This window comes from Dendrobium catenatum, unplaced genomic scaffold, assembly GCF_001605985.2.
Source record: "Dendrobium catenatum unplaced genomic scaffold, ASM160598v2 fragScaff_scaffold_466, whole genome shotgun sequence".
NCBI lineage: Eukaryota > Viridiplantae > Streptophyta > Magnoliopsida > Asparagales > Orchidaceae > Dendrobium > Dendrobium catenatum.
This window is the reverse complement of record NW_021318928.1, coordinates 360,804-376,623: the sequence shown is the minus strand read 5'-3', so window position 1 is coordinate 376,623 and position 15,820 is coordinate 360,804. Positions and strand designations below refer to the sequence as shown.

Here is a 15,820-nt window from a genome sequence, read left to right as displayed (position 1 = left end):
AAGGCTTTATTAGGGATAATTTTTTACTGTTTTATGAAGTAGTTTTTTGATTTTTTTTTAATTTGAAATTTTTGTACAATAAAATTTCTTTACAAACAATAAAAAAATTGTCTTAAATGAAACCTAAATTCTATGCTTAGAACCTACCCATCTATCTGTAGAACTAAAAAAAGCTACAATAACTACAGGCTGACCTTATGGTGACCTCGATAATTTATACTAAATTCTAGTTTGAAGATTGTTGATAGATTCTGAGCATTTTGTAGAGTGTATAAAGGTAAGAAAAAGCTCTATAAAAAATTTAAGAAAAAAATCGGGTCCTCTGTTTATTTACTGTAACAAAATGAATTTGCTGAGGGCTCGTTATCACTATTTTTAGATAGAAATATATAATAATAATAATATTAATATTAAATTTTTATTTTATAATATGGGTAAAATATATAGAGCAAAATTCTCATATACATCTAATAAAAAAATTCTTTTGTAATTTCTTATGATCAAATCTTTTTAAGCCTATCTCTTCTGTTATGATTTTTTTCCCTCTCATTTTAAGTTTAAATGATATTAATTTTGTGAAAATTTTGAGTCAGCTTTGAGTGTTTGATATTGATTATGAGTTTCAATTACTTTTAACTGATGCTTTCGAAATTTTCCTCCCTTTTCAAGAGTTATTTTAATCTTGAAGGAGCAACCAAATAAGTCAAGCATGTCTTTCTGATGAAGAGTGGTAAAACGTACATATGGCGAGGGAGTGTAAAGGCATCTAATTTTTATGTTATCCTAAGAAGCTTTGATGTTAGATCTTTATATTTGATACGAAATTATCTTGATTGGGCACGAATCTTGATGCAAAACCAACCCGAAAACTTCAAAAATTAAATCCGGAAGCACCCGGACTCCGATTTCAGCGAGCTTACAGTCAAACTGAGCGTCTCAGAAATACGAACCCAATGACACCAAATTCAACCCAATCCGAGCCCAAATGGGTCCAAATCAAGGATCCGAAGAGCTGTTGGAAGGTTCAAACCACAATTTGAGTTACCAAAGAGTCTCCAAGTTTAACGAGCTTATACTCGAATTGAACGGCTCGATGAGACGAATCTAACGATCCCAAGATCGTCAAATTCCGACATCACTAAGGCCTTCAAATGTCCAACGAACGGTGTACGATCGAAGGGATCAACATCAACCGTCCATTCGACCACTCCCTATTTGCCCCTGATCTCACACCTATTTACAAGTCATGCCACTCCATAAGAAGAGAAAGGGGAAAAGGAGAATCCTCTCCTCCTCGACCACCGCCGGAGCTCTTCCTGCCACCTGAATACTCTGAAACTCTGCCGGATTTTCGAAAAATGATGGGATTCTGTAAAACTTTGTAAATTTGCTTCAAGTTGTAATTTGATCGTCCCGATTTGTGGGACGAATCAGTTTCTTGTAATTTACAAAAATACTAGTGGAACTTTTCTGCTGGGCGTGACCCCGTGATTTTTCCCTCTTCTGGGTTTTCCACGTAAAAATCCTTGTGTTCATTTTTTTTTGTTTGTGTGCTGAATATTCGTGCAATGCTCGGACGTGAATTTCTAAACTCTACCGCCGCGCATATTCTAACCCGCAACAGTTTGGCGCCGTCTGTGGGAAACTACTATCCCACAACTTTAAGTATTGCTACTATGGTCAACAGATGTAGCAGTCGCATTGTTGGAGCTTCACGCTCCAACTCCCACCAATCCAGAAATCAGTATGTGAATCACAGACGCCTGATGTCTACCTCTTTTCATCCTAGGGGGCAAAATGCTGCCGGAGAAGGAACCTTGGGACTTTCTTTAGAAGAAAGAATCCGGAAGATAGAAGAATCTCAGAATGAAATTCTTCAACACCTGCGAGAGACGCGGCAACTGACACTACCATAAAGGGAGGAAGTGCTTCTCCCTCGAGATCCACCACGGATTGAAGATGTTCAATTCGAGCATCTTCAAGCAGAAATTCCTTCCCCAAGAAGGCAAATACATCAGGATAACGAACTTGCCGATACAGCAAGTTCTACACATCCTCCACCCTCAACTCGACAGCCTCGCATTCTCCCGGATCTCCCAGAAGACTCTGCCCAACCACAAGTTGCTGAGATCCCTCGCAACGCCCTCCGTCAAACTTAGAAAACATATGTCATAAACCCCTTAATGTAATATATCTCATTTTGACATTAATCAACCTTCAAATAACTATTAGATTTAGGTGACCCTTCTTAAAGGGTCTTAATTTTCAATAAATCCAAATAATTCGAATAAAATTCCTAAAAATCTAATCAACCTTAATTAACTCCAATCAACACTAAATCAAGACTACAATCATTTAAAATCAAAACTAAAAAAAATCCAATTTTCATTAAACATTAATTAACCCTTAATCATCTTTTAATTAAGCTTTAATTAAACAAATCATAATAATTTAAATAAAATTATTTAAAAACTCAAATAAATCCCAATGAACTCTAATTTAAGTAAATAATCAATCTAAAATCAAATTTAAATTTAAACCCTTCTAAACTCTAATTATATTCTTAAATATCCTTAATTAAACATTAATTAATTAAATACCTCAACTCAATAAAATTCAAACAATATCAAACATATAAGATAAATACAATAAAAATCAGAAACATATTAAATTTAATCTTAAATAATTTTCTAATAAAAATTCATTAATAATTCATTAATTAAACAATTTTAATAATAATTAATTAAGTATAATAAATAAACCCCAAAACTCATTAAAAATTAAATTAAATTCAATTAAAATCAGAGAATAATTACTTAAATTAAAATAAAATATTTAAATAATTTTAATTATTAATCCATTAATAATTCATTAAATAATCCATTTTCTTTTAATAATTAATTAAATAATAATAATAAGTCTAAAAAATGTTTAAAATTTATTTGTTTTAATTCAAATAAAATTAAGAGATTAATCTACCTAATTTAAATTAAATTTTGTGATAAATTTTCTAATTTAATTTCATTAATAAATCATCGACTTTTAATTAAAAATCATTAAAAAATCAATAAACGGTTTAATATTCTAAATATTATAATAAAATTCATAAAAATTGAAATTAAATTCTAATTCATTTAAACTAAATTAATTTAATTGATTAAAATTTATTTTTGATCAATTAAATTTTAGAATTAATTTAATTTAAATGAATTAAGGTTTTCATGCCTAAAGCGTGATTCCTTTTAGAGGGTTTTAGACATTTAGATTTTAAAAGATCTTTTAATACACTTAAATAACAAAACATGAGTTTCAAGGCCACTTCAAATGCTGTCCAACTCAAACCTAACTCTAAGCTCACCTATGCATCGTGCTCAGAAATGTTTAAAGGGCTTATGTTTGTGTTGAACTTTTGTTACATTTTTTATTTTCCTACAATCCACTTTGTATTCATATATTATTAAACGAGTTATTCTTAAAAAATTTCCTTCATTAAATATGTAATTATTCTTTATTATTTTCTTTATAATTTTAAGAATGCTTGTCACTATCCGAAAATAAGTTCATTTTTCTTATATTTAATTTTTTGTACTTTTTAAAACCTAAGAAAAAATATTTAGAAAAACAAGAAAAGTTGTCTAATAATTCATTTTAAATATATTTCTTTATTTAAATATACTTCAATATTAAATTTAATCAATCAATTTGTTTTATTTTAAAAACAATTTAACCTAATAGTTAATCTATCATATTTTGTGTTTCTTAAGAAATCCCTATTGCTATGTGCATTTTATTAAAAAAAATACAAACTCTTATTACGTTTTATTTGAAAAAACTATCATCTACTGCAATATCCTTTTTAAATTTAATTCCCATCACGTTTCTTTTGCTAATATCCAATTTCAAAGCATATTTTAAAAATTTTCCCCTTTTTCCTTACTCGCTTCTTCGGCCAAATCCGCCGAACTCCAGGATAGACTACATACGTCAAAAAGAGAGACGGGCGATGTGAGATTTAATGTGTATCCCAACATCCCCATAGAGTTTATTTATTTATTATTATTATTATTATTTTTAGCCATAGAGTTTTGAGTTCCTGAAATGAATGGTTTTGATTATTAGCAACAATGATAAGCTCTAACCATAAGCAAGCCTTCTTATTAATACTGCTCCACTACCTGCAGCTGGGAATTATTTCAGCTCATGGCCACGATCACACTCACAGCTATCTGTAACTAACCGAATATTCGGTTCTTCGTATACCCTTAGGGGCTGTTTGGTAGAATTTAGGATTTCATTTAAGTAGGATTTCGTATATCCTCCAAATACGAATTTACAAAATCCTGGGTGGTTAAATCCTGAAAACTGTTTGGTAACATTCATGATAAATCCAGTTAAATCTTTTAGGTTTACAAAATTTTGTTATATTTGATTTAAACTTTTCTTGTCGTGCTTTTAAGAAAAGTTTAAATCAAATATAACAATATTTTATTAATACTAATTATTTAATTAATTATTATTTATAATATTTTATAATAATTATTTTTATTTTAGATCATATTTAATCTTATTAATTATTTTGAAATAATTAAGTATTTAACTAATAATTTTATTAATTATTTAAATATTATTTAATTAATTTCACTTAATTATTAATATTTTTAATTATATTAATTAAATTATCCAACAATTAGAAATATCTAGGTTTTACCTTTTCCCTCATGCATTTCGTTCGACTTTGTTCCTTTGCACACGAATGTAGAATTTTTCACGAGTTCTTCATCGTCGGCGTTCGACTTTGCTCCTTCGACGACATTACCTTTCTGTTGGATCGGATTTTACGACATTTTTTTTATCTGAAGCAACAACGGGAGCTCGCTTGCTGTGAAGGTAACTTTCTCCCTTTCGCGCGCTTCTTCGGCCAAATCCACCGAACCAAAGGATTTCGTAAATCCGGGATTTACCACAAAAAGAGGGAATTTTCCGTCAACCGCAGCTTTCATTTACCGTGAGATTTGATTTTGTATTTTTGGCCGTTTGGCTGGATTTCGCCCAAATCCGGACTTAAATCAGGCCTAAATCCGCATTCCAAACAGCCCCTTAAGAACAATACTGAAGCTGAATGAAATACATTTCCTTAAGCAGATTTCATCTCTAACCTCTCGTCTCTCTTCTTCTTTGTTATTCACTTCTCTGTTTAGTTTTTCTATACTGCGGGTTGCTTCATTGATTGCCTCGAAAGTCCCGGTCTGTCGTTAGCCGGTGCACAGACACGCTCATTTTAGAACTAATACAGTCGCGTGATTCAGCGGGCAGAAGCCTGATTAATGTTTTGAAGAGACGGGATAGTTGATTTGTTCGAAGGCAGTAGCGTAGAAAAGAGGATTCGATCTCTCCAAGCATTCGCACTCCAGGATCCTCTCCGCATTGGCGTGACATCCCTCTTCGCTATCAGTTCGCGACTCCAAGAGCTCCCTCCTGGCTTTCCAGTCATTTATAATGATCGTTGTGAACACGCCGAAAAAGAAGCTCACGTTCACCAACTACGCTTATTGCTCATCCTGCGATTTTCAGAAGTTTGCAATCCCTAGATCCAGCTCTGTTCAGGTTATCGTTAGACAAACAGAGAAAAATGTGAGGGATTTATTTGCAGATACAGAACAAGAACAAAGGGCACGAGGTAAAGAACTAACCTTTTAATACTATAGATGAATTCGATGGCAATAATATTATCTATTATATAATTGTTTCTCATTTGATTTGCATTCAGTTGATCAAAGTGACTTACATGTCATCATATTTGATGAAATTGATGCTATTATTTGTAAGGTATGAGCAAATTGCAATATCCTTATGATTTGTTTTTTACCACTTTTGGCAAATTTATGGAAAATCACTTTTGTCAAATTTATGCATGGCTTCAACAAGGATTCTTAACAATGGGCCCAAAGTTGGAATGAGCCTAATGTTGATGATTTATGAATTTTAATTTGAATTTCACATGTATTTTAGGTATTTTGTTAAGTATTCCTCACAACCTTACCTTTCAAAATTTCGTTATCTTAAGAGGGCTATTATTTTTTCCTTGACAGCCTAGAGGGTCGACACGGAATGATTATGGTGTTTATGAAAGTATTGTGAACCAGTTACTCAGTAAGGTGATATTTCACAAGCTCAATTCTACTAAGAATAGTTAAAATATCATTCCTTTGAACTTTCTTATAGGCTAATTGTTTGCATTACAGATTGATGGGGTTGAGGTCTTAAAAAATATCCTCCTCATTGGAACAACCAGCAGGAGAGATTTAATGGATGAAGCATTATTAAGGTATATCACTACCATATAGACTAGTTTGTCTTCTTGCACATTATGCTTATTAAATTGAAAGGCTCTATTAAAGCTTGGATTCACTTGTGGCAAAACACAGTGCTTTCACCTTCTTAATATAAGGATCAAATTCCCAAAATTTAACATGAAAAAAAATTCTCAAAAACTATTTTAAATAAAATTATAATTTGAAAATTTTACACATTACCTCAGCCTTGACATTTACAGTGTGCGAAGTTAAGAAAAATAGCAATATTTATTACATAGAAACTTTGAAAAGCCTTATTCTTTAAACATTATATATAATAACTAGAAATAGGAACATTTTCCTTTTTTCCCTAAAAAATTAGTAATATGATTAATGATATGCTACATATGGAACCACGAATCATATGGAATTAATAATCACACTTAAAAGGTGGTAAATTCAGGATTAGAAGAAGAAAATTTTAGTAGTTGAATACTACTAAATTGTATAAAATATTTTTAAAAAGAATGCAAAAGAGCCAATACTGAAGAAATAGGCAAAATGACCAATAAAAAGTGAAAAATAACTTCATCAAACTTCCTATTGTTGAGAAAGTGGCCATCCAATGCATTTATCACCAAAATATCTAGTGTTAATCAATTTAAAACAAAATGCTTACTTACCTATTTGTCATGTTTACGTTGATAGCTTTGTGTTATTTTTTGGTTTCTTTAAGTTATTAGATTAAATAATTTGTGACTTATTTTGAGTTTTATTGTATTGAAATAGTTATAGATTTTGACAAGTGGAAACATGCTATTTTTTCATCCTTTGTTAATTACTTTTAAATTTTATAACTTTTATTAATATATAGGCCTGGGAGATTGGAGATTCATGTTGAGTTCAACCTTCCTGATGAAAATGGACGTCTCCAGATCCTACAAATCCACACAAATAAAATGAAAGAAAACTCTTTTCTAGCTGCAGATGTAAATCTTCAGGAGCTCGGTATGTCCATCAATGATTATATATTTGAGTCCTAAAGTAGAATGGTAAACTTATTTATTGTATGTGTTGTTTAAATTTGTATTTTAGTCATCATTTTAACTATTAAGAAAACTTAGCTTTCCTCTTTTAGTAATATGATGAGTAGAATATTATTTAGAGGTCATTCAATGTAGCATTAATAACATGAGTATGAGTTGAAACTTATCATATCATAACTTATTCTTAACACATCCCTTTCAAAAGCACCTTTTTAATAAAAGCATAATGATAGGAAGACTTGAGTTCGCAAGTAATCCCATTGGATCTACTTGAGTTCGCAAACAATCCTAATGCGAAATTGTAAAAAACAACAAGAATACCCAAGATCGGAGAAGAAACAATCAAGAAAATAATAGAACCTGATTAAATACTCAAAGTAAAATAAGCTAGAATAAAATATACAATTGATCCTTTATTCGAGAGGAGGATCGTCTCTCCCAAATCTCTAGACTAGAGCCCAAAACGCCAAAGAGACTACAAGAAGACAATAACCAAAGCATGCCTAGTCCTAACCCCTTCATGCCCTTTAAATAGCCATCTTCACCTCCTTAAAAACTTAATAATATAAGATAGTATTAATTCAAAAGATATCAAATCTTTTTAATTAATTAAATCCACTTTTCTAATATAAGATATTATTATTTAACACAAAAGATATCAAATCTTTTTTAATTAAATAAATCCAAACAAATTGAGTGTGGGCCCCTCCCTTAGGCGGTGTAGGAAGGAGGTGGTTTGACCCGCCTCCTATATACAAAAGGAACCGACATATCACATAACTCACCACTAGTTGATACATCCCCCATTGGCACAACTGAGCATAGCTAATAAGTTTATTATTACTTATGGTGGAAACGAGTCGAACTCATTACTTCCCCCATGTCATACTTTTTTTGTACTATGGTGGAAAAGTTGAAGTCATCGACTCAATAGTCTATTAGCATCACTAGCTAGTATTATAAGAGGACTAATTCTATCTTTTCAAAATGCACAAGCAAGCATTTATATTTATCATTTCATTTTCATTCTCCTAAATATATGATATCAATTTGTAAGGAACAATACATATGATTGTATATGCTTTACTTATAATTGAAATAACATGGGGCATACAAGATTCATTGCAATATAAAAGATCATTTGCAAGAGTGAGATAAATCATTGCGAATTATTTTTGATATAATTTTATAAAAATAATACATATCTTTTGCCTATAAAAGAGTAAGAATTATAAATATCTTAATTAAATGCATGAGTTCATGAGAAAGAAAATATTATGCCTATCTAAAAATATTATCCACTATTTAAAAATGCATGAGTTCATGAGAAGAAAACAATAAACGAACATGATTTGGATGGGAAATTTTAGCAAAATAGCACATTTGATTGAAGAAAATCTACTGGAACGAAGAAACGAAACAAGATACAACTGATCCTCAATTCGAGAGGAGGATCTTCTCTCCCAATCCGTAAATGAAATCAAGGGCCCAAGACTCCAAGACAAGAACTCCCAAAATCAGTAACAAAACATGCATAACACTAACCCTAAACAACTCATACTTTTAATACATTAATTCTCTAATTCAAATCCCCCCCTTCTCTAATTGGTTCTTAGTGGGGCCTAATTGTTTTTAGCCTGCACCAGCGCAAAGGAGGTGACATTTGTCCGCCTCCTGTAAATGAGAGCTAGTAGGGCCGGTTTAAGCTGAACCGGCCAAACAATACTGTCCTCCCAAAGAACCACCTTGTCCTCAAGGTGAAAGGAGGGGAACTGATACTTTACCCTCTCATAAGGATCCCATGTCGCCTCATAATCTGTAAGATCCTTCTACTTGATCTACATCTCCTTTACCCCTCCCTCTCCCTTGCGCACCCCTTGTAACTCAAAGGGTTTAACCTCCAAGTCCTCTATTAATGTCACTGGTAGCTCAGAACTGGTTGCATGCTCCCCAATCACCCTCCTTAGTTGTGAAACGTGGAAAACAGGTGTATGTTTGTTGTTGAAGGCAACTTCAGCTTGTATGTCACCTCTCCTATCCTCTCCAATACCTCAAAAAGCCCAAAATACCTTGGTGCAAGCTTCTCATTCCTCTTGTTGGCGACGGTCTTTTGGCTGTAAGGTCGTAGTTTTAAGAATACTCTTTTCTTCATAATTTGATGGGCCCTCAGTAAATACCTCTTTTTCCAACATCCGGTCCCTTTCCTCCAAATACTCCTATGTTGATGAAACTTAGGTGCTTTTATGCCCAAAATGTATCAAGTGAGGAGGATTCCTTCCATGTAACACCTTGAATGGGCCATCTGAGAAGCAGAATGATATGAAGTGTTGTACCAATACCCCGCCGATGCCAACCACTTTACCCACTGCCTGGGTGTCTCCGACACAAAGTATTGTAGATATGTTTCCAAGCTTCTATTGACCACTTTTGTCTTACCATCTGCCTGTGGGTGGTAAGCAATGCTCCTCTTCAGTACTATCTCCTGTAGCTTGAATAACTCCTTCCAAAAAATGGCTGAGAAACACCTTTTCCCGATCTGATACTATGGACTCCGATATCCCATGCAAGCGGACCACCTCCTTGATAAAAAGCTGATGCCACTGTTACGGCGGTGTAGCGATGTCGTAGGGGAATTAAATGAACATACTTGCTCAATCTATTCACTACCACCAAGATAACTATGAATCCCTCTGATTTGGGTAATTCATCTATAAAATCCATTGATACCTCCTTCCACATTCATCCTGTTAAAGCTAAAGGTTGTAGCAATCATCATGGAGACATGACCATGTACTTGTTCCTCTGATATATCTCATATCTGGCTACATCTCCTCCACATCCTTGTGCATTCTCTTCCAATATAGCTCTAAGGCAAGTCTCATGTACATCTTCTGCACCCCCTAATGGACCCCAATTGCGCTCCCATGGAATTCCTGGAGTAGGTAAAGAATGTGGACGAATCTCCTAGGCAGTACGAATCTCCTCTGATACAACAACCTCTCCCCATCTAGAGAATACCCTGGATGGCTATTCCCTTCCTTTAACAAATCTGTCCTAATCCTTCCCAACTCCTTATCCTGTACACTCTCCTTCTTGATGACCTTCCAATCTAGCATCAACAGGATCGAGATTGCTATCGCCTACAACTCCCCTTGCATTTGGAAAATGCATCTGCTGCCTTGTTCTCCATGCCTGGTCTATATTGTATTTCTAAGTCATACCCCAGCAGCTCTGATACTCCTTAGTCACCATCCTTTGCTCCAGCAAGTACTTCAAACTCTGCTGATCCGTCCTGACGATGACGTGCCTACTTATAACAAGTAGGGTTGCCACTTCTGGATGGCTAACACAATGGCCATTAGCTCCCTCTCATATAATGATTTTAGTTTGGCCCTAGCTCTCAATACCTAGCTTAAATAAGCAATGAGATGTTGCCCCAGCATGAAATTTCTCCCAATTCATATCATGAGGCATCTATCTCTACTATGAAAACTTGGGTGAAATCTGGTATGTTCAAAATCGGTACAGTGGCCATGGCCTTCTTTAAACTCTCAAAAGCAGCTGTGGCTGCCTTTCCCCATAAGAACTCATCCTTCTTCAACTGTTCTGTCAGTGGCCATGTTATGGTGTTGTACCCCTTCACAAAGACCCTATAGTTTCCTGCTAATTCTAGGAATCCCCTAATCTCCTTAAGATTTTTGGGCATTGGACACTTTAACATAACCTCTATTTTAGCATGATACGTCGCCACCCCTTTTTTAGAGATAATGTGCTCCAAGTATTTCACACTGTTCTGGGTAAAGCAACATTTCTTCAAATTTGCCCTCAGTTGGTGCTTCTACAACTCCTCTAGCACCCTCCTCAAGTGCTTCCAGTGATCCTCCCCTGTCCTGTTGTAAATCAGGATGTTGTCGAAAAACACCAATACAAACCGCCTTAGGTATAAGGCCTGAAGCGTTGCTCATGAGGGACTGAAAGGTGGCTGGGGCGTTAGTGAGGTCAAATGGCATCATTAGGAACTCATAATACCCTTCATGAGTTCTAAAAGCAGTCTTTAGCACATCCTCTCTTTTCATCCTAATTTGGTGGTATCTTAATTTCAGATTTATCTTAGAGAAGATAACTGTCCCATTTTACTCATCCAGCAGCTTATCTATAACTAGTATAGGAAACCTATATGTTACCATTCTCTTATTCAATGCCCTGTAGTCAACACAAAACTTCCAACTCTCATCTTTTTTCCTAATTAGTAGCACTGGGATAAAAAAGGGCTAAAACTGGGCCTGATGATCACTGCTTCCAACATCTCTCTAATCAACTTTTCAATCTCATCCTTCTTAAATTGAGAGTATCGATAGGGTCTGACGTTGATGGGTGACACACCTTCCTTCAATGTGATAATATGCTCGTGCTCCCTTAGCAATCCTTGAGGTGGCTGAAAAGCCTTACTAATTGTTGAATTAGTGGTTGTACTAAAATAGGAATCTCCCCTTCTTCCTCCATTATGATCCCTTCCAACATGTGTAGTTCCACCTGGTAACCTTCCCCCACCTCCTCTATGCTCCTCACTATTGTTTTAAGTGAAATCATGGCCTCAGAGCCCTGCATCTTGCTTTATCACTACTTTTTCCCCCTCCACCACCAGCTCTATCTTCAATGCCCCCCAATTGACCTTGGTGTCCCCTAAAGTCTACAACCATTTCATTCCCAAGATGACATCAGTGCTCCCTAGCTTGCTCCAATGAGAAGAAATTCTCCCTCACTTGAACCCCCTGAATAGTCATCACTATTCCTCTAGAGATCCCCTAGTCCATTTCAACCTTCCCTATACCCATCATTACCCCATAACGTCCTACATGGAGATGAAGTTGTGGGTAGCTCCATTGTTGATCAGCACTACCATCTCCATATATGCTATTTCTCCCTTCACTTTCATAGTATGATTTGGGGTGAATCTTACCACTGCGTTTTGGGATACCTCCGTCACATCCAAGTGCACCTTCTCCTCCATCTCCCTCTCTACCTCACCCTCACCTCCCTCAGTTTTATCGTCATTACAAATAGTGAGAACCTAATTAAAGAGTTCAGATTCTACACCTATGCCCTGGAGTGCACTTCTAATCAGCCCTCTTCTCCTGCATCTCCTCCATCAGCCTCTTAAAATTTCCCCTACTTCCTTCTCTTACCAGTTTCTCCCCGGTAGTCTCATGAAATCCTCCTGTTGCAAGACCCTTTGGTGCTAAAAGAGTGGTCAACATCCTGTAAGTGCCTCTTCAATTGCCGCTCATGGCTCCCCTCTCTTGATTCTTTGATTTTCCATAAGCTATGCCAACTCCATGGCCTCTCTCAAGTCACGAGGCCTCATGACCTTCACCGCAGGTCTTATCTCTAATTTGAGCCCCTTCATGAAGTTCCCCTCTAATCCAATCTATCCCTCAACAATGATGATTTGTTTGTTTATTTTTTTGTTTGTCCATTTGTCTATGATGACTTGTATAATTTCATTTTTTTTCTATTTGTTTTCTTAGACATTGTATTGGATGAATTTAGATTATTATTTTGGAACAATTTTTTTGCAAATAGACTATTTTGTTATTAAAAAGGAAGGTTTGCTGATCTTTTTATCCTCTTTTAATTTTGAACACGCAGTTGCACTGACAAAGAATTTTAGCGGAGCAAAGCTAGAAGGTATCTTAAAAGATGCAGTTTCATTTGCCTTGAATAGACAACTAAGCATTGATGATCGCATCAAAGCACTGAATGAAGAAAACATAAAAGTTACCATAAATGATCTTTTGAATAGCCTTCATGAAATTATTATTTCATTTGGTGCTTCCACAGATCAACGGTGCAGGTATCACTACTTTTGTAACATTTTTTACTTTTAGATGAAAAATTATATTATGCTCAATGAACTATTATTTTTTTCATGATAGTTTTTTCTTTTAAAAAGTCATGCCTTGCCTTATGTGAAATATATAAGAGCTTTCTGAGTATATGTTAGCTTACTTGGATTTGATAACATCTCATATATATATTAGTATATGCATGTGCGTGTCTCATGTACGAGTATACGGTTCATAAGTTTCACCAAATTCTATTAACTTGCTAGGAATGAGTAAACCTATTTCAATATATTAAGAAGTAACACATATACCAATCTTTGGTTTCACTCATCTACAATATCATAGCAAATTAGGGTAGAACATTGTTTGTAAGGTACATAAATTAGTTGTTCGAATTCTATGTATTGCACTTATATCCATGATCTTTGAGACGATGGGATGCTTCATATATACTATAAGCTGTGTAAGCCTTTTACTTATATGAAGTTCAAAAAATTTTGAAAAATATTTTGTATTTGTTAAGAATTTTTTTGAAAGTGGTGCATTTTTGTATAGCACATGAAAGCACTTCCATTTGCAATATTGACATGTGTAACTTTCTAGTAAGATATATATTTTATTATTCTTGATGACATTGAAAGGCAGCTCTTGAACCGTGCATTTTGACTCACCGTCTTATATAGTTTCAATTATTTTATTTTCAATGTACTTTAAAATTTATTAATGATAGCTTTCATTAAGGAATGCTTTTTCCCCTTAATCAATGTACATGATAGTATACCTTGCTTATGTTGCTTCAAAAGTACGTTTAATGTCCATGGTGTTATATCTATTTCAAGTTTCTAAATGATATAATGTATTTTTTAGGCTGCTGGAATTTGCTGCCGTTGGTCCTCGATTTTCAAATTTGATTACACAATCCTTGCATGTCTATTTAGAAAGTCTTCCTCCAAAGGTTGGCAGTCCTTATACATATTCTTTCTTATGTTAAAGGAATTGAGAAATTGCATTCATGAACTGGGAGGATATTTTGTTTATTATTATTATTATTTTCAACAACATACCCACATATGCACCATTTTATATTAATTTGATATTTTGTATTTGTCTTTTATTCTTAGTTCAATGACCTTTCTTCCTTGGAGCAAGTCATTTTTTTAGGATTCTTTCACTATGTTATGTCCTGGATATTTTTTTTTTTTCATTTTTTCTATCATTAATCATTTATTTCGTTGTTTTATATCTAGACTTATCATGCATATATAATTTTATTATTGCATATTGAACTTTGATGCCTTCACTATTTTATATTAAGGATAAAGGAAATTTTTTTGTTAATTTTTTTACAGGGAAAGAATATGCTTGTTATTGGAACTACAAGTGAGGTCGAATTTCTAGGGTCTATTGGATTTTACAACGCATTTTTTGTTACTTATCATGTCCCAGCATTGGCCAAGGCAGATGTCATAAAGGTATTTTTTTCTTACAAAGTTATGTGGAGCTAAATTAGACTGGCTAATTCTGCATTTTATCAACACCGCATAATCGTTTCTTTGTTATTTAAATATCATTATTGTGGGCAAATTTTTGTACTTGTGCCTAGTTAGAATAATAGTTATTTTAACTTTTTTTAACCCCATATCAACTCTTTGAGATGATTTTAGGAATGCTTATTAAGGGTAATGTTGTTAACAACTTGTTCTAGATGTGAATTTGATCATGGTTTAAGGGTGATTTAGAGCAATTTGCTCCAATTTTGATGGAAGTCATGCCTAGATATAGACATGCTAAATCTAATCTCGATTTGAGTTCAGCATGACTTGCTTGCTTATTATTCAAGCTGAGCCCAATATGAGTAAATAATAATAATCCTTTTTTAAAAAAATATTACTCAGTCTTTTAAGAGAAATTTGTTTTCTCTCATACACAAAAATGCATTGATATATATTTTAGATAGATAGTAATGTATAAGCCTGAATGCATACATGCATAGGTACAAATATAGCATAAGGCTATAGATGCATTTATACTTGCATGCATGTAAATTTTGATGGAATCTTGAACTAGCATGATTCGGTCTACACCCAACTCAATTCAAGCTCTATCCGAGCTGTTATTAACTAAATCATATTAATACAAGATCCATCTGAGCAAAAAATCGGATACTATTTTCTAGTGACACCTCATATCTGGATCAAATGCATTTCTTGCCATTTTTTTATGTTCTTATATTAATCAATAATTGAACAAATTTAAATGAGCAAGCAATTCAAAAAATTGGATTTAGTAACCAACTATTTGATACTAATTAAATAAACATTAATTAAAAAGGCTAATAAAATAGTCACATAGAAGCTTTTTTGCAATCGTATAGCATAGATAAATATCAATAAACTTGTTCTTTGAAATAGAGAAGAAAGATGGGATTGTATTAAATAGATTCACTAATAATACATTAATTAATTTGAAAAAAATAAAAAATAAAAACTTAAAACCAAACAAAAATATTTATTTGAATAAGAAGCATTTCTTGGGAAACAATCTTACACTAGCTCCTAAAAATAATTACATCACTTAGATCTCAAGAGGTAGGGAAGTTGATTTGCTATAATTGAGAATGTCATTAAGAAATTAT

At 33.7% G+C, this 15,820-nt stretch overlaps 1 protein-coding gene across 2 annotated transcripts in view; it reads left to right on the top strand.

The window, feature by feature from the left end:
* The first annotated feature begins 4,695 nt into the window (after positions 1 to 4,695).
* LOC110094604 (vesicle-fusing ATPase-like) overlaps positions 4,696 to 15,820 on the top strand; it is a 14,410-nt gene continuing 3,285 nt past the window's right edge. The window contains exons 1-9 of one of the 2 annotated variants that reach the window (XM_028694390.1): positions 4,696 to 4,887; positions 5,307 to 5,677; positions 5,768 to 5,826; positions 6,090 to 6,155; positions 6,243 to 6,325; positions 7,168 to 7,301; positions 12,989 to 13,193; positions 14,053 to 14,140; positions 14,535 to 14,657. In XM_028694390.1, coding sequence (XP_028550223.1) covers positions 5,497 to 5,677; positions 5,768 to 5,826; positions 6,090 to 6,155; positions 6,243 to 6,325; positions 7,168 to 7,301; positions 12,989 to 13,193; positions 14,053 to 14,140; positions 14,535 to 14,657 — 939 coding nt within the window. In that variant the 5' untranslated portion in view covers positions 4,696 to 4,887; positions 5,307 to 5,496. Of the gene's footprint in view, positions 4,888 to 5,198; positions 5,678 to 5,767; positions 5,827 to 6,089; positions 6,156 to 6,242; positions 6,326 to 7,167; positions 7,302 to 12,988; positions 13,194 to 14,052; positions 14,141 to 14,534; positions 14,658 to 15,820 lie in introns of both variants that reach the window. The other variant, XM_028694389.1, reaches the window with a different exon arrangement.